This window comes from Budorcas taxicolor, chromosome 15, assembly GCF_023091745.1.
Source record: "Budorcas taxicolor isolate Tak-1 chromosome 15, Takin1.1, whole genome shotgun sequence".
NCBI classification, from domain to species: Eukaryota; Metazoa; Chordata; class Mammalia; order Artiodactyla; family Bovidae; genus Budorcas; species Budorcas taxicolor.
This window is the reverse complement of record NC_068924.1, coordinates 75055129-75083102: the sequence shown is the minus strand read 5'-3', so window position 1 is coordinate 75083102 and position 27974 is coordinate 75055129. Positions and strand designations below refer to the sequence as shown.

Genomic DNA, 27974 nt, shown 5'->3' with positions numbered 1-27974 from the left:
GAAATATATGTAAATAATTCAATCTGGAGTCCTGGGGCAAAATAATGACTCTGCTTTCTTCCACATGTTCTGATCAGGTTTTATTTTTCCAATGATCTGAGGTAATTGGCTACTAGGGGGCAGACTGAATCAAAGCATCTCAATGGCCTTTGACCTGACTTCCTGGAGCAGTGAGTCCCTCCCCAAGTTCAGAGTCACAAAGATCTGAAGCCAGACTGGCTTCACCTATATCCTAGCGATGAGTGCCAAGCGGGCCTCTGTCTGATTCTGTGGAAAGCCCATCTTCTCCTACTGTATGATATCCTCTTTTCCCTTACCCCTATAGTATCTCCCCACTGGTCTGAAATGTCTCCCCTGAGGATTCACTGCTTTGGTTTTGGAGCCTGAATATCCTGGGCAACCCAACCCCTTTGAGAAGAGGCACGGCATCTCGATTCTAATCATCTAAAACCTGGAAGTGGACGGGTGGGAGGAGAGGGAAAAGCACTGGAAGGGGAAGTGAGAGAACACCTTAAGCTCTGCTCAGGAAATGAGCAGTAGGCTAGACTGCGACCAACCTCAGGCACACAGGAAGTCCAAAGGGCCGGTACACCCTGTGCCCTACACCCCGAACAAGCCTTCTTTCAGGGAATAAGAGCCCGGGCCAAGGCTCAAATTCCACTCGACGTAAGGCGTGTGGAGACAGGCGCCCTGGACCACCCCTCGCCTCAATTCGGCACGGGCTCTGGCTCTAGGTCAAGCCTGGCGGCACCCCCCGGCCCGAGGGGGCGCTCGCTCTCCCGGCCACGGTCCAGCCGAATTCAAGAGCCACCTTGGTACGGGGGTCTCCGTGAGCAGAGGCAAAATCCACGCTCAGGGGTCTCTTTACCAAGACGAGGTCTTCAAACCCTTTCTGCAGGGCGAGGTCGCGCTACATTCCCATGCTCCTCTTCCACCGCAGGATCGCGAACCTCCTACAGGAATTCCCTCCGGGATTCCTCCTCCCACCATCCCTGCCCCGCGCCTTTACCAAGATGGCGGCGAGCGCACTTCCGGCGTGTGTTCTTAAGGGTGCGTCCGGGTGGCTGCTCCAAGTGTCACCCAGAGGGTTCCAGCCTCTGTGCTGCAGAGACTACAACGGTGATGGCGGGCAGGCGGTTTGGCTGGAGCCGGGCGGCTCTTCTCCAGCTCATTCTTGGTGTGAACCTGATGGTGATGCCACCCACCCAGGCCCGGACACTGCGTTTCGTTACCTTGGTAATGAGAAATGGGGTCGCCAAGGGCTGGCCAGTGCTAGGAGGGCACCGGCCTGCTGGTGGAGGGAGGGGCGGGGCTTTGCTGGGGTCTAGGGTCTGGAGGAGTGGGGAGACGACTGGCCTGCGGGGTTGGGGGCCAGGGTTCGCAGTTTTTGTGAAGCCCTGGGGTGTTTAGGGTTGGGGGCAGGGTGCACGGAGTTCTGTATTAGAGGATAGATTGGTGAGTCTGCCTTGGGAGTGGGATGTAGTTCAATGATTTATAAGAGATTCACTTCTAAGGCAACCTTTGGTGATTTTTTTTTCCAGTCCCCCCTCCCCCACAACACACCTACATTGCTTTCATTTCTTTCCCTTTCCCTCCTGTACTTTCGGTTTTCCCGAGGTCTCCAGCGGCACTGCTTAACCAAGTTAAGAGTCTCTGGAGGCTGCAAGAAGTTAGTGACTTCTAGTTTGGGGTTTTTCGCAGTGGGTAGAGTTAAGGCTCTCAACATGGGGCAGAGGTTGGCTCTGTGTCCACACCAAGGGGACCGTCTGACCTCGGGGCTAACCACTTTCTTTCCTCAGCTGTACCGACATGGAGACCGCTCTCCAGTGAAGACTTATCCCAAGGACCCCCATCAGGAAGACAAATGGCCCCAGGGCTTTGGTCAGCTAACCAAGGTGGGTCAGGAGCCAGCTCTCTCAGGATGAGCTGTAGAACTCACCAGACTGCTTTTCCCCATGTGGGTGCTGACTTTGGCCACATTTCTTCAGCTCACTTTCATCTGTGCCCAGATTAAAATGGGCACACACAATGCACGCACAATCAACCCCTTAATAAACGACTTGTGGGATCAGATTAACCCATCTGCTTCCAACCGCAAGGTGGGAAGCAGCCGTGGCTAGCCCCCATCGTCCTCATGTGCCATCCCTCTCCCCGGGCCTCTTAACCCTTGGGTTTGCCCACAGGAGGGCATGCTGCAGCACTGGGAGCTGGGCCAGGCTCTGCGACAGCGCTACCGCGGCTTCCTCAACGCCTCGTACCACCGGCAGGAGGTAAGGCTGGGAACTCGCGAAGGAGGAGGGATCGGCTGTTCCCACCCTCTGCCCTTGGGGAGACTGCCGGTGACCCGGGCACTGTGGCCTTCCTCCGTGTGTCTCTGGTTACAGCTGCAGGACGAGGCGTCCACGGGCTGTCTGGAGCAAAACTCTGGAGGCTGAGTTGCCCCTGCTTGGCTTGGGAAGAAGCCAAACTGTTCAGGCATCCAAGCCCAGACCTAAGGGCCTCGCAGAGTAGTTTCCAACTCTCTGAAGTAACTCAGGCTTTCCATCCAAGTACTGTTACGGGCCAGGCACTGTGCTGGCACTGCGTGTAACAGTGCATCGGCCAGATCCAATCTGTGTCCCTCAGGTTGTTACTGTTTCCTTGAGGGCCGGGCCCTATCCTGATCTTGCCCTTTCTAACTTCTTCCTCCCTTTTCACAGGCGCTTATCTCTGTTCCTCATCTTGTTTCCTCTCCTGCTCTCTAAGCCAGTTATTAAGCATTGTGTGTGTGTGTGTGTGTGTGTGTGTGTGTGTCTGTGTGTGTGTCTCTGTGTGTGTGTGTGTGTGTGATTAAAGACAGTTTCTGCCCCCAAGGACCCGGGCATCGATAAGGGAGACAGGTGTTGTAATAAACCAGGCAGGCTGGCAGACCCGAGAGCCTTGTTGAGTAAGCACTTCAGACTGGGAGGGGCATTTGACCTATAGCCATTCCCGCAGGAATTCTTTGCAGATGGGGGAGACAGCAACCCCACCAGTCTAGGCTGGAAGATGGGTGGGGAAGGCCAGAGAAGGGGAGAAGGCCAGATGCCTGGTGGATTTACAATTTGCTGGGTGAACAGCAAGAACTGGGGCCCCACTGTGAGGCCACAGCTGCCCCCACTCCCCGACTCCCACAGGTGGGACTGATGTTGTCATCTCTGCAGGTTTATGTGCGAAGCACAGACTTTGACCGGACGCTTATGAGTGCAGAGGCCAACCTGGCTGGACTCTTCCCGCCCGACGGGATGCAGCGCTTTAACCCAAACATTTCTTGGCAGCCTATCCCCGTCCACACCGTGCCCATTGCCGAGGACAGGGTAAGCCTGGCCCGCCCTTCTCTCGAGGCGACGGCAGGAACGACTCTGGCCGTTGGCCTGCTGATCCCCGACTCCTTCTCTGCCTCTGCTTACCCGCTCTGGCCTGCAGCTGCTGAAGTTCCCCTTAGGCCCATGCCCCCGCTTTGAACAGCTGCAGAATGAGACCCGGCGGACGCCCGAGTATCAGAACGAGAGTGTTCAGAATGCAGTGAGTGGGGCTGAGGTGGAGGGCACCACCCCAACCTTCAGCCCTGGGCAGGACTGACCCCCTGATCGTGTTTCTTAGCAATTCCTGGAGATGGTGGCCAATGAGACGGGGCTCACGGACCTGACGCTGGAGACCGTCTGGAATGTCTACGACACGCTCTTCTGCGAGGTGAGCGGCTCAGGTCTTCTCTCACAGCTCGGCAGGCCCGGTGGCCAGGCCAAGTAAAACACCGTGCCTGATGCCGTGCCCCTGGGGAGGTCCAGGCAAGCTGCCTCTTGTGAAACAGAAGAATTTCCCTCACGGGTGAGAAAGAACCTCAGAGTGGGAAACAAGTTTGTTGATGGTCAGCAGTTCCCGCTTCTCCCCACCCAGAGCTCTCGTGGTATCCAGCTCCATTCTGCTGAGTCACACTTTTGGGACCCGAGCCTCCTTTCCTGTTCCCTGCCTCCTCGACACGCTCCACCACGTCTCCCAGTTCCAGACCCTCTGCCTCCCCTCACACACACGCAGGCACCATCCCAGTGGGGAAGAGAGCTGCTCCCGGGAGAGGCTCTGGCCGGGGCCGGGGAGCTAACCTGCCCGCTGCCACACACAGCAGACGCACGGGCTGCCCCTGCCGCCCTGGGCCTCGCCCCAAACCATGCAGCGTCTGAGCCGGCTGAAGGACTTCAGCTTCCGCTTCCTCTTCGGGATCTACAAGCAGGCAGAGAAGGCCCGGCTGCAGGGGGGTGAGTGACTAGACCAGCATGTCACTCCCCTGAAAGAACCCGACAGCGTTAGAAACTTTCTGCAGGGGGGGCCGCTTCTCACACACTCAGTTCTCTGCCTGAAGAGTTCTCCACTCTTTGAGAACCAGTGAACCCTGGTTATTCTGTCAGTCATCAAAGCCTCCCCAGTCCCCCAAGTGCTTAGCATGTCTGTCACTAGTACCAGTGACCACAGTTAGGCTGGTGTGTATCTTTTGTGTGTGTGTGTGTGTATCTCTTCTGCCATTCATATTCTCAAGTTTCATCTATATTAGGAAACCCTCTGTCCCCTCAAATAACTCCCTACCTCCCCGAAAGGACCACCAGGGGCCATTCTGAAAGAAGGCCAAGAGTAATAACACAGGCCACACGCTGATCTGAGCGCTCAAGGGAGCGCCAGCTGCCAGACCTTTCCAGCGTCTTGGAAGTTCTCCGAGTCTTCCCCTGACAGAGATCCCCTGGCTGGTGCCGCTGTCTAGTGCTCCCTGAAGCAGCCTTAGGTTTATATTTGTTCCCAACTGGAGTAATTCTTCAACACAGGCAGGGCCTCATAGCTCCTTTATGAATAAGTGGGCAGGTTTCTGCATCTGTGTTGAAATAGAGGTATCTTGTTTTATCTTGCTTGCTTCTGTAAATTTGAAAGTTCTTAAGTGGGATTCCTCTGATGTGTCCTCTCTGCTGGGGATCAGACCCAGGGCTGGCAGAGGGTGAGAGGCCCTCAGGTAGGTCTGGTCGGAGGACGGTGAAGGCTGCAGCCGCTAACACGGGGGGGACTCTCTCCCTCAGGCGTCCTGCTGGCTCAGATACGGAAGAACCTGACGCTGATGGCAACCACCTCCCAGCTCCCTAAGCTGCTGGTCTACTCTGCGGTGAGCTCCCCCAGCCCCCAGGGGGCTCAGGGCACGCGGAAGCTGGGTTCCTCCTCTCTTCGGTATCTGGGGTTGGCAGGGGGAGCGGTGCTGATGGGAAGCCCTCCCCCTTACAGCACGACACCACGCTGGTGGCTCTGCAGATGGCGTTGGGGATTTACAACGGCGAGCAGGCCCCCTATGCGTCCTGCCACATGTTTGAGCTGTACCAGGAGGACAGTGGGTGAGTGGAGCGCGCAGTCTGCCCTCGGGAGGGGCGCCCAAGTGGAGGGAGGGGCTGTGGGCAGCCTGAGGGGACGCTGTTGGCCTGGGGAACCACTGCCCGCCTGCCTCCCACCCACCCACAGGAATTTCTCGGTGGAGATGTACTTCCGGAATGAGAGTCATAGGGACCCCTGGCCCCTGACCCTGCCCGGCTGCCCCAACCGCTGCCCGCTGCAGGACTTCCTCCGCCTCACGGAGCCGGTCGTGCCCAAGGATTGGCTGCAGGAGTGCCAGCTGGCGGGCGGGCCTGCAGACACAGGTGAGCGGCCGTCTGCCTCCGTGCTGGCCGAGGCCCAGCATGGCTCCCGGTTCCTACCCAGAGGTCTCCAGAGGCTGAGGCACCTCCAGTCCTGGTGCAGGTTCCCAGACAGTCCCCTTCCCAGCCTGAGATGCACTCCTTGCCCTCAGGCGACGCCCTTCTTACAGCAGGAGGAAAGCCTTGCCGCTGGGAGGGAGAGGACCGTCTCACCCGTCCCCTACCGCATGTCCTGGCCCTCTCGCTGGCGTGAGCCCTCGCTGGGGGCCCGCCTTTCCACTTACATCCCGGGTTCGTTTCCTTTCCCCTCTGCGTGGGCCCCGGTGCTCGGTTTCACCGCTCTGCCGGATCAGTCCCAGCGCAGAGCCTAACAGAGACTCCTATGGCCCGCCTCCTTCTCCGGCTGCCACTCCCGTTCTTCCCCTTTCCGATGGGATCTTTCAGAGTTGCCTAGACTCTGCTGTCACCTCCTTGCCGCTCATTCTCAGATTCACACTGGACAGGCTTCTGTTACCTGCCACTGCACGGAAGTCACTGTTGAGGACCAGTGACCTCCCCTTGCCCCCAAGCCAGCTGACCAGTTCTTAAGTCAGCTCCTCTCACCTGTCAGCGGCGTTATGGAGTCGGTCACTCCTTCTTTGACCACTTCCTTGCTTTCTCTGGTTTTCCTTTACCCTCCCCCCAGGCAGCTTTCTTTACTAGCTTCTCCTCCCCACTAACCAGCGGATGGCCCCGGGTTCATCAGCCTGGCTCTTTCCCCACTGATGCCATCTACGCAAGTGAGCTTACGCAGCCTCATGGCCTCATGTTACCATTTCCATGCTAAGTTCTTTTTATGACTCGTGACCTCTTTCTCTCCGAGCTGCAGGGTCACATATCCAGTTGCAGACTTGAGGTCTCTACGTGGATGTCCACTAAGGCATCTCACAGTGGAGGTCTAAATCCATACGTTCTCCCTGCAGGCTTCCCCGCCTTAGTAGATGCAGCCTCAGCCACAGAGGTGCACAGCATGTCCCGAGGTGCTATTCCAAGTGCCCCCTTCCTCAGACCCCCACCTCCAAACCACCAGCATATCCTGCCAGTCCAGTCTTTAAAATCCGTGCTCTGGCTCCCTAGCTCAATCTACCATCTCTTGCCGGAAGTACTGAAAAGTACTTCCTAACGTTCTTTCTGATTTTGTTCTTGGCCCTACCAGTCTGTCAGCACAGCAGAGTTAAATTTTTTAAAAACATGAATCGGTGCACATCACTACCCTTCTCAGAACTGTCCAGTGGCTTCCCGTCACTTGGGATAAAACCCACGTTCTTCACTGTGGCCTCCCAGGCCCTGCTCAGTCTGCTCTGGTGATACTCTTTCCTAGACCATGTCAAGCTAATTCTCTCTTGCATTTGCTTCCCCCTCCCTCCCCCGGCTCCGCCCACCGGCCTGAGGACACTCCTCTCAGACCTGTGTCTCACTCAGTGACTCCAAGGCTCAGGTCAGTTTGTTGCTTTCTCGGCGACACCTTGCCTGTGACCTGCCTGGCTTTGGTTCTCTCGACGGCATCTGCCGCTAACCTGCCCTTTCTGTCAGTTGCCTGTCATGGCGCCTCCTCTCCTAGAAGGGAAAAGCCACACAGGAGACTGCGCCTCGGCCACCTGCGGTCTCCCGTTGTGGGAACGGCACCTGGCATGCGGCAGGTGCCCCACCGCTTGCTGAACGAACACTGACGTGCCCTCTCTCTCCTCCCCCGGTGCCGTGCTCAGAGGTGATCGTGGCCTTGGCCGTCTGCGGCTCCATCCTCTTCCTTCTCATAGTGCTGCTCCTCACCGTCCTCTTCCGGGTGCAGGCCCAGCCTCCTGGCTACCGCCACGTTCCGGACGGGGAGGACCATGCCTGACAACCACTCAGCCCCCTTCCCTCTGCCTCCTAGGGGAGGTGGGCTGGGCCCTTGCTCCTGACTGTTGCTGCTCCCCAGCCCATGGACAGGAGACCCTGGGTTGGGCCTCCCTCTGATCACCCGCACCTAGATGAACAAGTGAGGCTCAGCTTGGCCCGAGGCACCTGTCACCTGGCATCCACATGCCCAACGTTAACCAAGTACTGTGTCGGACACTGGCTTCCTCCAAACGAGATTTGCCTCCTCCGTGCTCCCTTCTAAGGACGTGAAATGTAGACAAGTGCTCCGGTTTCACTCAGGACCTGGGAGGAAAAAACTGAAGGAGATGGTGCTTGGTCTGCTTTGCCTCTATCAAACCCTGCTCTCTCTTCCAACCCAGAGTCTTTGGCAGATGGCCCCAAGGACACGGTCTTGCCTCTCACCTCTCAGTGCTTATTTTAGCGGGAAGAATGGCCGTCAGGGAACCAGGTCACCCAAGAGCCAGCCAGTGAAGTTTGTCCAGCTGAAGCCACCGTTAACTCAAGTGAGACATAATGCTTTCAGCATCTTTGTCACCCCTCACCTTGAGCCAGTTGGAGGTTTGTGTTTGGGAAGGAGTCGGGGATGGCAGAGAGGGGATGGTGAGTTGTGGTACAGAATCCTGAAACCACTGTCCCCGCCCTTAGTGGGGCTGGGATCCCTAGGTTGTGAGCTGAACAGCTCTAGACTGTGGCCCAGAACAGGCCTGAGCCAGCTTCCAGAGAATGAAGGTTTGAGACTCTCAGTGCTGGTTCTATGCCTTTTCTTCACTCTGGGGAGCTGAGAAGCCCTTTGACAAGATCAGAGCTGGAAGATCCACTCAGAAGCTCAGCTGGGTATGGTTTTATTGGCCGTGTGAATAGTGAGCACAGATCAAAAACTACTACCTGAGCACTGTGTGTCAGAGAGGAGAAAGGAGAGAAGCTCGGCTCCACGCCACATACAGCAGAGGCCCCTGGGGCAGCAAGCCTGCCAACTCTGGAGTTCCTGGAGCTCAGTCCACGTGCGTGTCCAGTCCCCATGTCGTGGTCCCAGTGCCTCAGCTCCGACGCTGGGACTCCAGTACCTCGGCCCTTTAATATGAAGCCGCCTCTTGTTAACTTGTTCTCGTGGGGCTCCAAGCCGCTGCTTGGCCCCCGCTTCATTAACGTCTCTCATTTCTGAGTCCCAGCATCCTCCAGGCTCCAAACAAGAATGTGATAACCTAGGAGGAGTGAGACCAGAGGCACCTTCCATCACCAGCCTCTGAGAACTTGGAGCTGATGTGGGGAACCTAGCACTTGGTCAGGAGACACCAGGAAGCCGGGTAGCAGCCAGGCACTGCTATGGCCAAGACTCAGCGAGGACGGCCCTCAGTCCAAAGAGACCGTGGGCTCCTGGTTACCATCTTCACTGCCTATATCCTGGGGGTGGCTGGAGCAGCGCTAAGCTGGGGTGAGCCCGCACTGAACCTTGGGGAGTAGGCTGGGCTTGCCTGGCCTCATGTACACTCACCCATCACAGAGGCCAGCGTGTCCCCCATGGGATTGAATTCATTGAGCTGCAGAGACAAGGGGATGAGCATGAGGAGGGAGTGGAGGTACCAGAAGAGGGGCATGTGAGGAGTAACTGGTCATTTTTGATCCAAGAGGTTGAATCCCTGCCTCCTCCCATTTATTATTTGAGGGCCCAGGCCTCACCGACATGATACCAGAAGATTCTGGGTCATACAGCTGATACATGATCTTTCCTGAGCTTCCATCAAACACATCGATCGTCCTTAATTCATGGGGGGAACAACTTTTGAAATTAGGATCTGGGTATCGGCCCACGACAATGAGGTTGTACCGAGGATGCCAGCTTGCCTAGGAGATGGAGAGGCAGGTCACAGAAATAAATGCAGAACAGCGTTTAGAGGGACATCAGAAGTACCTTTGCCACTGACAACAATGGTTAAGACAGCTGCCAGCAGTTTAACAACGGAGGCGAGGCCTGCGTGGAACAAGAGACAAGCGCGTGTGCGTCTGCCGTCGCAAATGTGGAACCCCGGCTGGCCTTCCTGTGACCCTCAGGACACATTCAGGCCGCCTCTCTCTGCGTTTCCTGACATCGTACCAGCTGATAAGTATTTTAACAGCAGCGTGACCCGAGTGAAAGCGACAGTATCGTTGCTCAGTCGTGTCCGACTCTGCGACCTGTAGACTGTAGCCCACCAGGCTCCTCTCCGTGGGATTCTCTGGGCAGGAACACTGGAGTGTGTTGCTGTTCCCCTTCTCCAGGGGGTCTTCCCGACCCAGGGATCTAAATAGGACCTTGGTTCTGAGCTCGTCCCACGGCTCTCCCTCCAACGTCAGGGAGTTGAGTAGAAAATGGCAAGTGGCTGAAACGAGGGAGGATCCCTCTGTTCCCAGATCACCCCACTCAAACCCAGCAGCTACTGGGATGACAGAACTGGATGGGATTTTCCCAAGAAGGCTTTTCAAGGAAGTTCTGAAGGGGACAAGACACGGTTAGCAGGAAGAAAGAGGTGCTACAGGCAGTGACTTGGAAATAAGTCACAAGTCACACCTGGGACACTGTCAGTTGGGCTGGCTGATTGATACCAAGAGGGAGATAAGGAAGAAAGGATCAGTGGGAACACTAACTGCTGAAGGGCCGATATTACAGACAGCTTGGATTTGACGCGAGGTACGTTATGCTATGCTAAGTTGCTCAGTCGTGTGACCCTCAACTCTTTTGTGACCCTATGTGACCCTGTAGCCCACCAGGCTCCTCTGTCCATGGGATTCTCCAGGCAAGAATACTGGAGTGGGCTGCCATTTCCTACTCTAGGGTTGAGGTACGCGGGTGCCATTCTGATACCAAATCATTATTGTTTCCTGAGTACTTCCTAGGCGCCAAGCATGTTGCCACATGCTTTTAAGTACTTGGGTTCAACCTTACAACCACCACCTGTCAGTCAGATACCGTTATTCCCTCTTTATAAATGAGGACGTCGGGATCCCTAATGGGAGTGATCTGCTGAAGGTCTAACCTGGGGGCCTGGGGGAATGGGGTCTGCCCGCCTGAACTATGCTCTACTGACTACACAAGTGCAGGTATGAGCTCTGGAGGCCCGAAGAGGGGCTGTGGTTCTAGAAAAGAATATAAACCAGACAGCAGGAGGACTGGCGGGGCTCAGACTGCGGTGGTGGCAGGCATGGAGGACTTGAAGGTTGGAAGCCTTGGGGGTTAAGGCTAGAGAAGCTGGCTAACTAAGCCAAGTTAGCTCATGGATCAGCTGCACACACAGGTCGCTGAAACTGAGGGCCGAACAGCGGATCAGGATCTCAGAAAGTGCCCCCACAGAGAGGAGATCTGGGCCGCGTGGAAAGAACTCAGGAAAATCCACTTATCAAAGAGACATGAAGAAGACTCAGCAAAACGGGCTCACGGAGCTGGACCAAAGGTGCAGAGCGAGCCAGGGCGAGAAGAGGGCTGGGGCGGCAGGCCTCCATGTCCGCGGCGCCTTCCCAGCATCACTTACCTTGATGGGCGTCAGGTGCTGGAAGTGGCGGTGAGGATGTGGGATCAGGCTTGGCGGGCAGTCCCACTGGCAAGCAGAGTAAACCCGGATCTCACTCTTCTGGTCAGTGGTCAGGAGCTGGGCTCCATCGGGACTGAAATGAGCTGGCAAAGCGAAAAGCCTCTGAGCTCAAGGGACCCCAGGTGGGCCCCATCCTGGCCCTCACGGGCCTCCTGCAGGGGCACCTCCCTCCCACTGCTTCCTAGAGACGGGTGGCAGGGCCGTGATCTGGGCCGTGAACAAACACCCAAGAGGCTCAGCAGCTGGGGGCTGGCTAGAGACAGGAGGGCTCGGGACCTCGGCCTGGCTGACGCTGTGCGGGGTTAGGGCCTGGCTGAGTGGCTTCCGTGCTTTGCAGGAAAGAGCCTGAAGCGGGTCGGTGGGGTCTGCAGGAAGGCCGAGGTCTGGTATATCACACCTGCGTTGACAGGATGCCTGTGCGGCAGCGAGTGGAGGAAGCTGGATTTCCCTCTAACCTGGCGCAGGTCCCAGATTTTCACCGTTTGATCTACAGAGGCTGTGGCCAGGAGCCAGTCACAGCACGGGTTCAGGGCCACATGGGTCACCTTCTTTTTGTGCATTCTCAGATTCCAAAGCTGCGGACGAGAGCTCGGTTCAGGCTGGGGTGCAGAACCGAGGCTGGGGGTTGGGAAGGGAAGGGGAGGGCTTGGGCTTGTGAGAACGCACCTCCCTGCCGTCCATGTTCAGCAGGATCACGTGCCCCACGTTGTCTCCCGTGACCACCACTCGGCTTTTGACAGATACATCCAGGCTGCAGAACCAGACGCTGGAGGGAGAGATTGTGCTGTAAGACTCTTAGGGACAGAGGCAAGTTGCATTTATTCACTGCTGCAGCTCATGTCTCACACACAGCAGTCAATAAATATCTGTTGAGTGAATGAATATCTTGTCATGGACTCCCAGTGAGGAGCACTCAAGGCTTGTCCACCATCCCGACGAAGGGTATGGGGGTGGTGGGGCTCAGAAACTTGTCCAGTTACTTCTAGGCTCAGGATCCTCACTTGGTAAGAGTCCCTGAAGCAGCCAAACCCAGAGCCGTAAGGCGAGTCCTCGAGTCGGGGCTTGCCCCCTGGAGCCCTGAGGAAGACTCAGCTGTTTTCTCTCTCTACTCCACCCTCTGGGCCAAAGGAGAGGACACTCCACACAGGGACTGCCCAACTCTTCCTCACTGCTGGCTGGAAAGGAACTCCTGCCCCCTTCTGAGCACTTAGGGGAAAAAGCACACCAACTCCGAGCGAGCTTTCCGTCCCTGAGACCACTTGATAGGAAGGGACGGGTCGGGGTGGGGAGAGCGTCAGGGATCCTGATAGCCAGTCAGGAGAGTCCAGGTTCACACTTTTCCCCTCAAATCTCTGCTGCCCTGCTTTCTGCATCCCTTGTAAACATCTTTCGGGAGGAGGGCTCCTTGTGGAAGAGTAAGTCCATCTGTCACCTGTCCCGTTGCTCCTGTATTTCTTACCCCTGTGTGGCAGCCAGTGCTAGGTAGAACCCCACACCCTCACACACCTCGGGAGCAGAGTCATCTCTGACCGAAAACCAAAGTGACAAGCATTTTGTAATTTCTCTAGCCATATGCTCTTGAGGAGTCCAAAGTGCTTGGTGGACATGATTTTATCCATTTAGGCTTCCATCAAGGAGTTGGCCAGGTCATTACACCCCAGTGAAAGCAGGGAATGGAATCTTAAGTTCTTAGTTCCTGCTCCAGGCTTGAAGTAGTTTTTTAGACTAATGCCATGTTGACTTGTCCAGTGAGAATCCAGGTCTAGTCGGATACAGGAAGGACTGACAAAAGAGCTGAGACCGTTCCCTTGCCGAGAAAAGCTGAGGTTCTAGAACCTGTTCCTGAAACAGGAACCCACCTGGCCCAGAGGAATAGCAGCTAAAGAGTCAGAGGGAAGGGTGAAAAGGAGCTAACCCCTTTCTTCCCTGTGCCGGGTTTAGGGAAAAGAAATGGGATCCGGATGCTCTCGCCACAACTACTCCGAGAGCCTAGAAGCCCTTTCCCCTCAAGTTAAAACTACTCACTTGCAGGTGTCTGAGCTGGCAAAAACTCGGAGAGTGTTGCCTTTAAAGTCTTGCAGCCTAGTCGTTCCCTCCATTGAGGAGGTGAAAAACTGGTTGGTATTGAGAGGGTTAAACTTCAGCCCAGTGATGCTCCCTCCAGCTCCAATCTAACACAAGGAAGAAAAAAGTCAGTGAGTGAGACTGGCCCGTGAAGTGGACAGAGCTTGGGTGCACATCCTCTGCCTGGACACGAGCCGTCCAGGCCACACTTGGGCCGGGCCAGCTTGGATGCCTAGACACCCGGCTGCTCTCCACAGTACTGTTTCTTAAGGTCCTCATTCTATACTTTTTAAAGAACACGCAGTAAATTGGTTGTTTCTGGTATACAGTTTTATGAATTTTAACACATGTAGAGATTTGAACCACCACCACCACCACCACCACAATGAGGATGCAGAACAGTTGTGCCACTTCCCCCCAAATCCCTCATGCTCTCCCACTGTAGTCACATCCTCCCCTGACTCCTCACCCCTGGCAACCGGGGATGAGTTCTTCATCACCATACAAGTTTTGCCTTTGATGGACTGTCATATCAGTGACTCATGGTATGCAGCCTTTTGAGACTGGCTTCTTTCATTTCACTCAGTGTAATGCCCCTGAGCTTGTTCCAGCCTGCTCTGTGAATCTATAGTTCATCCCATTTTACTGTTGAATATCCTATTGTGTGGATGTACCATAATGTATCATACAAGTGCTCTTTTCAGAAGAGCTTCAGCTTGGAACAATGGCTGGGTTAGGTGGGCTGGTGTCAGACCCGAGTGCCTCATTTTTTGCAGACATACCAGACAATGATGATGAAGATAATCATGATAACATTGGTAGCATAACCTTATCAAGTGCTTATTATATATCAAATGCACTGTTTTAAGAACTGTATATCCTCCAGGCTCCTCCTCCAGTTCTCCTGTATGTTGTTGCTATCCCAGCCTTACTTCTACAAGGCCTCTTACACAACATTCACTTAACTCACTCAGCATACTAACTGGTACTTTCCATTCCCTCTATGAAACATTCTGATGCCCATGGTTCACCAAACCCTTGCTGCTAGTAAGTTAATCTGCTCCCACTAGCTGAGTTCTGTGCTTATGAAGGGTTAGTTGTGTTTGTTCTTAAACCTAGATATGTCAGTTGTACCTTGTATTGTAATCATGTAATTTAACTAAACATGTAATTTATTAAACATTTAAACTTTAAACACAAAACATTTCATTAAAATGTAATTTAATTAAAATTGATGAAATATGTGCAAAAAGAATGACCACTGTGGTTTCTATGAAATCCATATTGAACACTTTGGAAAGACTAGATAAAGATTTGCTAAAATAAGAGTTGTTGAATTAAGCATGGGAGAGATACTTATAAACAATTAGGGTGGGAAATAGTGAAAACTTAAGAGAATCTGCAATCAGACTGCTTCACAACTGATTTTAAATTATGTCTCCACTTTTGGGAAATGGAAACTAGACACTCTAAAGTATGTATTATGGATTCGGTTTATGTAAGACCAGGTGAACCCGAATCAGTGAACACTTACAAGAAAGGACTGGCTCTATGTCAAAGCATTAGTAATAAACACTTATGTAAACATCTTAAGGTAAAATGCAGCGTGTTCTTCTAGCAAGGGTGGATTAAGTAGTTATTGACAGCTCTTGCACTGAGAAGGACTACATAAACCTGGACAAAATACAAAAAAGAAAATGTGTTTGAGACTTTCCAATTCCAGTGATGGTGGATTAGCTGGTTTCAGGCCAACCTTCTGTCAAGAAAAGCTAGAAAAGGTAGATGAGGTGTATGTTCTCAAAGGAAAGTTTCTGAAGTCAACGAAGAGCTATCAAGGCACCAAGGACTTCGAAGTCCAGCCTCCTAGAGAGAAGAGAAGCACAGAGGTAAGTTTGACATTTCAATGCTGCTTTTGCTCCTGAGGCCTATGCAGATGAGAAAGCTGTATGGCTGAGAAGCTCAGCAGAAGTTCTGTCAATCTTAAGGGAGGCAAAAACAGAGTTCAGACCTGTCAAAGAGGAAAGGTTTTAGAAGAAAAAAAGCAGGTTTTAGTTAGGATTCCTGAAACCCTAGAAATAAGAGCAAACAAAACAGACCATCCCTCGTGAAGACTGAAGTCCACATTCAAATCATTTTAATCTCCGATTAAGATGATCTGATTCTACCTGACCTGCCTGCCAGAGAGAAAAAATTCTTTTTGTAAGAGCACTCAAAACTTCAAATTATATCTCTGCAAATTTTCATATGCAATATTTGGCATCAAATCTAAACCTCTCCAGCATACCAGAAATCAAGATCAAATAACCAACCAAGAGAGAAAACACCAGCTTAAAGACACAGAAGATCCAGGTATTGGTGCTATTAGTCATAGGGTTTTAAATAATTGTAATTAGTACACATTTTAAAAAGAGACCTAATTAAAAAATGGACAAAGAGAATTCCCTGGTGGTCCTGTGTTTAGGACTTGGTATTTTCACTCCCATGGTTGGGGTTCAATCCCTGGTCAGGGAACTAACATCCCACAAGCCCCATGATGCAACCAAAAAAAGGACAAAGGATTTCAACAGACATTTCTCCAAAGAAGATATACAAATAGTCAGTGGCACATGAAAAGATGCCCAACCTCATTAGTCACTAGGCAATGCAAATAAAAGTCACAATGAAATACTATTTCACAGCCACTAGGATGGCTATAAACAAAAAGACAATAATGAGTGTTGTGAGCCTATAGAATGAAAATAGTGCAAACTATATCTGATGAGGGATTAGTATCAACAACATATAAGGAACTTGGACAACTCAATAGCAAAAAAAGAAACAATCTGATAAAAAAAAGTGGACAAAGACTGAATAGGCATTTCTCCAAAGGCAGACAAATGACCAAAAGGTATATGAAAAGGTGCTCAACGTCGCTAACCATAACAGAAATACAAAATTACAACGAGCTATCACCTCACACCCAGTTAGAATGACTATTATAAAGAAGACAAGCGATAAGAAGCGCTGGCCAAGATGTGGAGAAAGGGACTCTGGTCTATTGTTGGTGGGAATGTATGGAAAACAATATGGAGGTTCCTCCATGAAAAACTCGGAAGGGAGCTACCAAACTATCCAGTTAATTCTACTTTTGAGTATATATCAAAAGGAAATGAAATCAGTTTCTCAGAGTTCTGTCCTCCTGTGTTCATTGCAGCATTATTCACAATTGCCAAGATATAGAAACAAATGTCTGCTGATCAATGAATGGATAAAGAAAGAAAATGTGAGATATATATATATATCAAGTGGAATATTATTCAGCCTTAAAAAAGTAAATCCTGCCACTTCTGATAACATGGATGAACACGGAGGACATTATGCTAAGCGAAGTCAGACACAGTTAAATACTGCATGACCTCACTTATATCTGCAATCTAAAAAAGTCACTCACAAAGGCAAGAGAATAGTGGTTGCCAGGGGCTGAAGGTGGGTAGGGGAATGGTGAGATATTTGTCAAAGGACACAAAGTTTCAACTATTCATGAGATCTAATGTATAACATGGTGACTATAGTCAATAACTATTTTCTATGTGAAATTTTCTAAGAGAATGGATCTTAAGTGTTCTGAGCATACACATACAAAACTATGTGTAAGATGATGGATGTTAACTAATTAGCTTGATTGCAGAAATCATTTTACAATATATACATGTATTAAAACATCATGTTAGGTCCCTGGTGGTCTAGTGGTTAGGACTGCTCCCACTGCAGGGGGCTCAGGTTCCATCCCAGGTCAGGAACTAAGATCCACATGACACAGCCAAAAATAATAAATAAAGCAAAAACAAAACCACAATATGATGTACACTAAATATGCACAGTTTTTATTTGTCAGTCAAGGATGTGGAGGAACTGAAGCCCTCCTACATTGCTGGTGGGAAAGTGAAATGGAGTAGTTGCTTTGGAACACAGGCATTTCTTCAAAAAAAATTAAACATACAATTACCATATGGCCCCAAAGATTCATATACCCAAGAAGATATATAGTCAACAGAAATGAGTATGTATGTTGATATAAAAACTTGTATGCAGATATTCACAGGAGTATTACAATAAAAGTTAAAAAAAGCCTAAAAATCAATGACCATCTCAAGAAGCTGTAAAACAAACAAGAAACTAAAACCAAAGAGAGTAAGACAAAACAGAAATGAATGAAATAAATACACTGTGGAGAAAATCAACAAAGTCAAACATTAGTTCCATGAAAAGACTAATATAATTAAATTGACAAATCCCAGCTGAGAATGACCAAACAAAGGAGAAAACACAAATAACCAATTTAGTGGATGGAAAAGACATCTTAGACATTTTAAAAAGTAGTAAGAGGACATCATAAACAATCTTTTGCCAATAAAACTGAAAATTCAGAGAAGATAAGCAAATTCCTAGAACAGTACAAACTTCCAAACTGACAGAAGATGAAAAGGAAAAATCTGAATAGTCTGATATCTATTAAAGAAACCGAGTCACAACTAAAAACTTTCTTGCAAAGTAAATTCCAGATCTTAATGGCTTCAGTGGTGAATGTACTAAATATTTGAGAAAGAAACAATCTTTTTTTTAAAAAAGTTTATTTTCAAATTATCTCATAGAAAAGTTGTGAGAACAGCAGAAAGAAATGTTTTTTTCTGGAACCCTTTGGTAGTAAATTGCCAACATGAAGTCCCATCACACTCAGATACTTTACTGTGTACTTCCTAAAAGAATATTCTCTGACATAGCCCCAGCAAAACCACCAAAACTTAGGGTATCTAAAGTAGTTCAGACTCATAGAAACAGAAAGTAAACCTGTGGTTGCCAAGGGCTGGAAGGAAGGGGAAATGGTGAGCTGTTATTCAGTGGGCACACAGTCTCAGTTTTACAAGATAAAAGAATTCTAGAACTCTGTTGCAAAAAATGGCAATACAGTGTTAACTGTGCACTTAAAAATGGTTGAGATGACACATTTCAGGTTATGTGCTTTTACCACAGTTTTTAGAAGAAGCAGTATCACTTGCTAGAAATATAATCGTAAAGGTTAAAAAGTAGGGAAAAAGAACATTTAAATAAAAGAATCAAATTTGGTTTATTTGGTAATAAACCAAAACAAACAAAAAACAGTAGTTTTTTTAATAGCATAGATAAGGAAAATCATATGCTAACCTCAACAGACACAAAATTGTTTTAAAAAATTCAATTATCATTCATGATAACAGCTTCTGGCAAACTAAGAATAGAAGAGGAACTTAATCTGATAAAAGGTATTAAAAACAAACAAGCTCCCAGGTGCATACCCAAGAAAACTGAAAACACTTGTTCAAACGAAAACTTGTACATAAACGGACATTCATGGCAGCTGAATCAAAATAGCAAAAGGCAGAAACAATCCAAATGTTCAATGACAGATGAGTGGCAAAACAAAATTTGGTATATTTATACAATGGAATATTATTCAACCTCAAAAAGGAATAAAGTACTGAAACCTGCTACAACATGGATGAACCTTGGAAATATGTTAAGGAAAAGGAGCCAGACCACCAAGGGCAAATATTGTATAATTCCACTTACGTGCAGTACCTGGAATTGTGAAATTCAGAGACAAAAACACAGATTAGGGGGGCTGGGGAAGAGGTAAAAGACAGTTTAATGGGTATAGAGTTTTACTTTGGGAAGAAAAAGTCCTGGAGATGGATAGTGGTAATGATTGCACAATATAAATGTACTTAGTGCCATTGAATTGTATGCTTTGAAATGGTTAAAATTGTAATTCTCATGTTATATATAGCTTATCACAATAAAACGCAGCAAAGAAATTTTAATGGTAAAACATAAAAGCCTTCTATAATCAAGAACAAGATAAGAATGCCTGTTAGAGCAAACATTCAACAAGGTACTAGAGGTCTCAGCCAATGGGATAAGGCAAGTAAAAAGAAGTGTAAAAATGGTAGAGGAAGAAATCAAACTCATGATTTACAGGTGACAAGACTTTATAGGGAAAAAATTTAAATCCCTCAAAGAAACTATTAAAATTAATATGAATTTCTACTTCCAACCATGATGGAGTGTCAGAAACCAGATATATCCTCCTGCCTTAACACAACTAGAAAAATGGAAATATACATGAAATAATTTCACACACTGGCCAAAAGGCACCACAAGAGGGAAAAGAATGAGGCAGCCATGTGATTGCCCCAATTTAATGCTTGGAGAGCATATCCAGGCTGCAGCATAGGCAGGGAGGACCCAAACAGCCTAATAGTCTCAATGGGCTCAGGAAACACTTGGGAAAGCCAGCAGGGCAAAATGCTGGAGAGGCTGATGTGCAGAGAGAGAGCATTATGGATATTTCCAGAGGGGTCTCCTCAGGCCTTTGAGTAAATAATATTGTGTAAATGTGTATAAGGAAACTATACAAGGCTGGGGTGGGAAAAGGGAGACATCAGAAATTAGTGGAGAAATCCTCAGAACGGTCTCTATTCTCACCATCCAGAATGAAAAGATTCTTAACATACAGAAGCTCAAGCAGAATCCTCAGAAGGGTGATGCCAAAATCTACAGTATAGGCTGCTTTAGACCCATCCCAACTGGAGTGGATTGAATAATGGGTAATTATCCCATTACTCAAGATGTCTATGCTGTGATCCCTGGATCCTGTGAATATTTAGATGACAAAGGGAAAGAAAAATCATATGAAGAGGAACATAGAATGGGAGCCGACTTCACATCAGAAATCATCTTTAAAGTACTAAAGAAAAATAAAAAATCCTGTAAACCTAGATTTCTATACCCAGCAAAAATACCTTTAAAAAAAACTGCAAAATAAAGACTTTCTTGGACAAACAGGAAAAAAAAATGCATCACCAACCAACCTATATTATAGGAAATGTTAAAGAAATCTCTTCAAGCAGAAGATCAAAAGGAAGTCTGAATCATACAAAGGAATTTTAAAAACTGGAAATGGCAAATATGTGGGTAAATATTAAAGTTTTTTTCTCATTTAAAAAACATCTTTAAAAGATACCTACCCTGCAACCCAGCCATTCCACCACCAGGTATTTACTCAGGAAAAATGAAGACGTATATCCACACAAAGACTTGTACATGAAATCTTCATAGCAGCTGTATTGGTAACAGTCAAAAGCTGGAAAAAGTCTAAATGCCCTTCAATAGATGAATGGATAAATAAACTGGTATATCAATACACTGGAACACTACTAGAAACTATTGATACAGGCAAAAATATGGATGAACCTCAAATATTCATACTGCATGAAAGAAGCCAGGGAAAAGAAGAGAGTCTATATCATATAGTGCCATTTATATAGAGAGGATCTCCTGGAGGAGGGCATGGAAACCCACCCCACTATTCTTGACTGGAGAATCCCATGGACAGAGAAACCTGGAGGGCTATAGCCCATGGGGGTCACAAAGAGTCGGACACGACCGAAGCAACTTGGCATGCAAGCCATTTATGTCTTGAAAATGCAAATTTATCAATAGGAATTGAAAGCAGATCAGTGGTTTTCAATGTGATTAACCAATGTAACCTAACTGATTTCAATGTGATTAACCAGTGATTAACCAATGTAACCAAACTGACATTTAGAGAGTAATTCACTCCAAAACAGCAGAGTACACATCTTTTTTCAAATGCATATGGAACACTCCAAAGACAGTCAATATGCTAAGTTATAAAAGGTCTGGAATCATGATAATGTCTTTTGTTCCATAACAGCATTGAACTAGAAATCAGTAACAGAGATATCGCAACAATCTCCAAATAGTTAGAAATTAAACAGATACTTCAGAATAATCCATAGGAAAAAGAAGAAATCATAAAGAATTTGGAAAGTAATTGATACTGAATGAAAACAAAAACACAACAAAATCTGTAAGATTCAGTTAGAGAAATAGAGGGAAATGTATAGCATTGAATGGTGGTATTAGAAAACAATAAAAAAAAAAAAATCAAGTAAAAATCCAAGTTTCTGTCTTAAGAAACCAGAAAAAGAAAAGTAAATTACACCCACAGAAAAAACAATGGGGCAAAAAGGAAAAAAAAGAAAAAAGAAAAACAACAGAGAAAAATCAATGAAGCTAAAAACTGGAAAATATCAACAAAACTGATGATCTTCTAGCAAGACTGATCGGGGTTAAAAAAAAAAAAAAGACACAAATTACCAGTACCAATAAAATGAGTGGGAACATTACTAAATATCCTATGCATATTAAAAAGATACAAGGCTTCCCAGGTAGCACTAGTGGTAAAGAATTCGTCTGCCAATGAAGGAGACGTAAGAGACTCAGGTTTGATCCTGGGTTGGGAAGATCTCCTGGAGGAAATGGCAACCCACTCCTGTATTCTTGCTTGGAGAATCCATGGACAGAGGAGTCTGGCGGGCTATGGTACACTGGGTTGCAAAGAGTTGGACACGACTGAGCATCTGAGCACACGGTAATACTATAAACCACTTTATGCCTCTAAATTCAACAACTTAGATAAAATGAACAAATTACTTGAAAGACAAACTGCCATGCTCCTTCAAGAAGAAACAGATAACCTAAATTGCCTTATTGCCGTTAAACAATTGAAAATATAGTTTAAAACCCTCCAACAAAGAAAACTCTAGATCCAGATGGCTTCACTAGTGAATCCTATGAAAAATTTAAGAAAAAAATAGTACTAACTCTGCACAAACTATTCCAGAAAATTCAAATAGAGGGAACACGTCCCTGATACCAAAACCAAAGACATTACAAAAAAAGGAAATAAGATATTTTTAAGTGGTCGTCATCTGGTACAAGATGACTAAACCAGAATATGATCTAATAAGTAAAATACAACAGATTCTAGGGTAGAACACTTATATAAAAATATAAGTAAAAGAATGGGTGTGTATAATAGTGTCTACACACACATAAAGATGCCCCATATGAGGATTTCAGGTAACAGTTACTTTATTCTTTATATATGTATTTTTTCCTGTATTGCTTGAATTTCTTACAATGAGCACAGGTAATTTTTACAATGAGAATAATCATTTTGAAAATTAAACACATCTCCTCTTGCCAAGGGCCTAAAAGATATCAAGATCAGAACCAAGGTCAGATGGCTACAGAAAAGATAAAATGAAGCACTGCTTCTCCCTCCCTCACTGGTTTCAAATCAACTTTCTGCTGTCGGTTTCTGGGAGTAAAAACAGACAGTACTCCAGACCACCAAACCTTTCTTCTGCTGCAGCCTACCTCCCTGCAAGTCACACAGTTTAAATGCCCAAACCAATCTCCACAACAGCGTGAGGAAGCTTCACCTAAACACACATCGTAAGGAAGGGTGATGAAACCAAAAGCACCTTCACCCCAACACAAGTTCAAAGCAGCTATCATTCCTCTTTTAGTCAGGAAGCTCTTCCCCAGGACACTCTTAGGCTATTTCTTAAATTTCTCTATTCGCACATCCTGGCTGCTTGCGGGGAGGCGGTGAACAAATCTCCTCCTGTTTGAGCTCTAGGTTCTGACTTCAACTTAAAGTTCCACTTCCTGGTGGTCATCTGTCTCACCAGCTGGACAGAAAGCCATTCTTCAGGCTTCAGGCACTTATTTTCTTGAATAATCTCATAGCTTGAATCCTAATCTCTCAAGTCTGTCTAACCTGGCCTTTTCTGATGAGCTGTTCTCCAAACCGTCCGTTTAAAAGAACTCATCCTGGGTTTAGCCATGGCCTCTAAACCAGAGGTAGAAAAACAGTGAGCTAATGAAGAATCCAGTTCACAAATGCGTTTTGTTTAGGTACAGAGCATGTTCAATTTCATTTGGTTCCCAACATTAAAAATCATGATATTTTAAATTAAAACCCTTGTGTCCTATTGGCAGGAATGTAAAATGGCACAGCCGCTATGGCAAACAGTATGATGGTTCCTCAAAAAATTAACAATAGCGTTACAAGGTGATCCACTCTGGGTACATAACCAAAAGAACTGAAAGTACGAACTCGAAGAGACATTTGTGCAACCCTGTTCAGAGCAGCATTATTCGCAAAAGCCAAAAGGTGGAAGCAACCCAAATGTCCATCAGGAGGTGAATGGGTAAAAAAAAATGTGGTGTATACATACAGAGAAATATTATTTAACCTTAAAAAGGAAGGAAATTCAGATACATGCTGCAACGTGGATGCACCTTGAGGACATGATGCTAAGTGAAATAAGTGTCAGAAAAGGACAGGTACTTTCTGAGTCCACTTGTATGAGACAGTCAGTCAAAATCAAAGAGACAGAAAGCAGAATGCGGTTGCCAGGGTCTGGAGAGAAGGGGGAAAGGGAAGTCTGTGGTAATGTTTACAGAGTTTTAGTTCTGCAAGACAAAAAAGTTCTGGAGACTGGTTATGCAAGAACGTAAATGTACTCAACGGCACTGAACTGTACACTTAAAAAATGGTTAAGGTGGTAAACTTTATGTGTTTCACTACAATTTTTAAAAATCCAAACATTTCAGACTTCATTTGAAAAACTCAGATCTGATATCACAGGACCTCCATTCTCACCTGTCAACCATCTCCAATTTATCACTAACCACCATCCTGCATCATTCTTTTATCTGTCTGGCTTCTTTAGGTATGTGAATTTGCAGCTCCTGCTCTAAACCCAGAGTGTCACCTTTCACAGTATAGCCCTCCAATCCCAGTCCCCTACTGGGCAAGGTAAGAGTGTTCTCTTTGGTGGAGAACCCAACACTCTCAACCCCTTAGCAACTGATGACAAACACTAGCACAATTAAGACCATCCCTAAAAAGCTCTTTGCCAAACCTTGCCCCAAACACACCCTGCCTTTCCTCCTTTTCTCTCCATTTACCTAAATATTGTTCTTCCTCACATCTCACTCATCCATGAAACCTTCCCTATCAACTCTAATTCCCAGAGATTCTTCCTTCTCTCATTTCTGTAGCATTTAGCATCTGTATCGCTGTACAGTCAGTGATCTTGTAAGTATACATCTGACTTGCCCAGTTATACCTCAAGGCCCTCATTCATTCAGCAAATACAGAGCAGCTGCTATAAGTACTGGGGATACGGTGCTAAGTTAGAAAGACAAGGTCCCTGCCATCGTGGAGTTTACTTTTCAGTGAGCAAAGACATACAAATAAGGAAAACATTTCAGATATTGATAAACATTGTTGGGGGGGGAAGTGATGGAGGATAATAATGAGGTGGAGAGTCATTAGTGAGTAAGCAGAGCGGTCAGTAATAAGCCTTGTTGAAGAAGCATATTAAGCTGAGACCTAAATGGTAAGAGGAAGCCAGCCATGAGAAAAACCTCGGGAAAGAGCACTCCAGTCAAAGGGAACAGCAAGTCCAAAGACCCAGTTTCAGGAACAGAAGTCTCTAGTATGGCTAAAGCATAGGCAATGAGGAAGACAACAGTACAAGATGAGGTCAAGGAGGTAAGAAGCGGCTTAGATCCTATAAGTGACTTACGAGGATGATTAGTGTATCATAGTGGCTAATATTTTAAGGGCAGGCCTTCTATAAAGAGTTGAGTACCATCACCATTTACTTGTTTGAAAATACCCAGTTACTTTTGATCCCAATGATCTCCTTGTTACTGGATGACTTTTCATCCCTTCAGCAAACATCTCTTCAGTACTACTGTCTGGCAAAGGGTACTGCTCACCCCTTTAATGAAGGTAGGTTTGTCCTTTATGCCAAAGTTCCAGAGCAAGATATCTCCCCCTTTGGAGCCCACAGCCAGGGTGCTGGGGTGAGTTGGGTGCCACGCCAGGGATGTGGCCCTCCTGTCAAAAGGGGCAGCCTTTTGGAATATCCGGTAAGAAGCCAGAGAGTTCAAAAAGGACTGCTGGAGACCCTAATACAGAGAGAAAAGAATTAAGTTGAATTAAAACACAAGGGTAAATTGCCTATCTCTGACTCCTTCATAGATGAGGCCTGGGGCCAAGTTCTCCCACTAAGGGAAAACTAACTACTGGGCTCTGTGCATAAAAAGATTTGCAATACATATAATCTAACCACAGAAATCAAGGAGGCAGAGTGCATTCCTGCTGGGACCCCTACAGCATAGGACTTCTATCTTGCTGAGAGCCCAGTAGGCCAGTTACCAAGGTAGGGGTGATCTGACCACTCTGACAATCCAGTGAAGCAACCCAGCATCTAATTTTGGAGCACCAAGCAGCTTAAAAAGGCACCATACAAACCCCTGAACTCTTCAGCCAGGAAACGCCTCACCTGCTGTAGTGATGGCCAGGCAGCTGTGCCCAGCTTATGCTGGTGGAGGGCCCTGACGATGCTGCTGCATAGCGGCGGGACCCGCAGGCTAGCCAACCCCGCCCAAAGGCAGCCTGAGTCAAATCTTCTGCTAGAACCTGCCAAGCAGAACAGACACATATTTTCCGCTCCAATCTCACGCAGGGAAGATTTTTCTGCCGAATATGCCAGAAAGCAAGCCCTATTGCTTCTTTTGGCAGAGACAATCTCTATCACCTCCTAAGACCTTTTCAGGTTCTGCTCAGTCTCGCCCAGCACAACAAATAAATAGTGAGCAGGGATTCAACCTCTTCCAAAAAACATTCCCCAAAACAGTAATTCTGAAGTGAAACTGATCTTGCAGGGTTCCTGAGAAGTGAGCCCAAGAAACACACAAGAATTGCAGAACTCTTCTTAGTTTGGGGTGGAAAACTGGTGATAGGGTTGAGTGACAATTTAAAAGTCACATATAAAGCACAATAAAAAGATTTTAAGACGATATAGTGGAAGTGACTAAGAAAAGCAGTTTTTTAAATCCTGTATTACAATAATGTAGAAGTGACCAGCTGTGGGCCCCAAGTCCAATCTGTTCTCCTGAAAACCGGCAGGATCCACGGGGTCTGGCATGGGGCTAAATTCACTATGCTACTTTTGGGGAGGCAGATCCACCTAGAATAGGAATAAAGCAACTCTGGATTACTAACCTGTATTTGAGGACCTGATCTCTATAAACCCTGCCTCTGGACAACCCATTCTTTCTTCTCATCAACAAAAAAAACCACTTCATCTACAATCCCGTCTTTTGAGTTCCCTACTTTCCTTACAGCCCCAGGTTTTAGCCCCAAGAGTTTTCAAAGGAAGGAAGGAAATTGAGGGTTCCCGCAGTTAAATCAAGGACAGATAGCTAACAATCGTGACTATCGAAATTAAGCACACACACCACCACGCAAGGTAGGATTATCTTAAGCAGTTCTCAGTGTGTAAAAATGCCGATAACAAACAAGGAATTGGAAAAGTCGGTTGTGTCTGTTGTAACGGAGGTCATCTGCCTCGTCCCGTCACCTGAAGGAAGTTAAGCCCAAGCTCTAAGGGTGTCAAAGGACCTGCAGACAAAATGCATAGCCTGAGGCGCCCACAATTTGGGCCAGCCTCAAAACCTATGCGCACCCATCCCCCACTCTAGCCTTCGCGTGAGAACCCCAAATTGCGGATTAATTAAAGCAGCAGGCACAGGCAGTACCGGGGCCCTTCACACAGAGCTTCTTGGCCTCGGGCTCCAGCTCCCGGGGGCTTCTGTTCCTCTTGCTCTTGGGGCGCACAACCACCTCAGGGGTCTTCTGGGCTTCTGGGCGTTTCCTGGGAGCCATGGCGTCCTCCGTGCGAAGGGGTACTATGCCCTATGCCGAGGAAGAATTAAGAAGCCTCTGGGGAGAACAAGGCGGGGACGAGGAAAATCGCTCAGCCACAGGTAGGCCAACTAAGCCAACTTCCCGCCAAACAGGCTCACCGGCAAGGCGGGGGCGCGCGCGGACGGATGGGAAGTGTGTGAAGGCAGGGCCTCACCGCTCCCCGGAGAAAAAGGATACCGCCTACAATTTGGCTCGGAGCTAGTCCAAATCAGCGGACCTGCCAGAAGTAAAGATGGCCGTCAGCGCTGGGCCTCCCGACTTGAAGCCCCTTCAGACGCCACGCTGCCAGGCCTCTGGCCCCCGCCTACCCCCGAGACTGGCTGCCAATCAAAACTTCGGCTCCGCCTCTCTACCTTCTAATTGGTGACCACGCCCTCTCGGGCTTTGTGATTGGCTGATCCCTACAGTTGGCGTGAGGCGGCTTCGTAGAAAGTAACCACATCCTGGCGAGGGAAATTAAGTTGTATCTGTCGGCTGGCTCGGCGGTTGATGTCAATTAGTTATTTCTCCAGCTCTGCCGAAACTCAGCTTCTCTATGGAGAACAGTTGAAGCCCTAAACTTTTAACTAAAGTTTCCCTAAGCCTGCTTAGGGTCCTCCTCAGGAGTAACCTAGGGCAGTGATGATGGACCGGACAGAGTGCGTCTAAGCTAACTGCCTGGGCTGAGAGGTCTTGTGGCCCCGACTTCAGCCAAGGGCCATTGCAGTGAGCTTCGTCAGTGTCCCATCCGGCCAGAGAGGAGACAGTTTGGATACATCCCACTTTCTGCCTCGAGCCAGGCAGAACTGCTTGTCGGAAACTTCTGGTTCTTTGGTTCCACGGGCTAAGTCCCATGCCAGGTGCTTTGGGAGAGTGAGCGGAGACAAAAACGTATTAGTGGTAGATCGTGCATTAAAGGAGCTTTCAGACAGGTAGAGTGCCACAAACAACTCTTGGAAAGAAAGGAATGCTGCAAGAGAAAAATTGGAAAATGCTTTCTTGATGGGAAGATCAGCTCAGGGTGTTAGAAATGGCAGACAACAGAAAAGCGCAAGCTGATGGCATCTCCCCCGCAGCTGTGTTTTCAGACCTGTGTTATTGAAGCAAGAT

At 47.9% G+C, this 27974-nt stretch overlaps 2 protein-coding genes across 4 annotated transcripts; one reads left to right on the top strand and one right to left on the bottom strand.

Annotated features, from left to right (window-relative positions):
- Nucleotides 1-1119: 1119 nt before the first annotated feature.
- Nucleotides 1120-11611, top strand: ACP2 (acid phosphatase 2, lysosomal). The gene is made up of 11 exons (XM_052652092.1): nucleotides 1120-1236; nucleotides 1800-1895; nucleotides 2184-2270; nucleotides 3183-3335; nucleotides 3445-3543; nucleotides 3622-3711; nucleotides 4139-4271; nucleotides 5076-5158; nucleotides 5275-5381; nucleotides 5506-5681; nucleotides 7424-11611. Exons 1-11 carry the CDS (start codon nucleotides 1123-1125, stop codon nucleotides 7555-7557), a joined length of 1272 nt encoding a protein of 423 aa, XP_052508052.1. The 5' UTR covers nucleotides 1120-1122; the 3' UTR covers nucleotides 7558-11611.
- DDB2 (damage specific DNA binding protein 2) lies at nucleotides 8437-27140 on the bottom strand. 3 transcript variants are annotated; one of them, XM_052652088.1, is made up of 11 exons: nucleotides 27040-27140; nucleotides 26717-26873; nucleotides 25459-25595; nucleotides 24890-25081; nucleotides 13166-13311; nucleotides 11807-11906; nucleotides 11538-11715; nucleotides 11081-11223; nucleotides 9255-9419; nucleotides 9070-9115; nucleotides 8437-8648 (listed from the first exon to the last, which is right to left on the bottom strand). In XM_052652088.1, the coding sequence occupies exons 2-11, from the start codon at nucleotides 26841-26843 to the stop codon at nucleotides 8449-8451; spliced, it is 1434 nt and encodes a 477-aa protein (XP_052508048.1). In that variant the 5' UTR covers nucleotides 26844-26873; nucleotides 27040-27140; the 3' UTR covers nucleotides 8437-8448. The 3 variants fall into 3 exon arrangements, with proteins under 3 accessions (XP_052508048.1, XP_052508051.1, XP_052508050.1); XM_052652091.1 differs by lacking the exon at nucleotides 27040-27140 and having other exon boundaries at nucleotides 8533-8779; nucleotides 26717-26972; XM_052652090.1 differs by lacking the exons at nucleotides 8437-8648; nucleotides 27040-27140 and having other exon boundaries at nucleotides 9108-9419; nucleotides 26717-26972.
- Nucleotides 27141-27974: the final 834 nt, after the last annotated feature.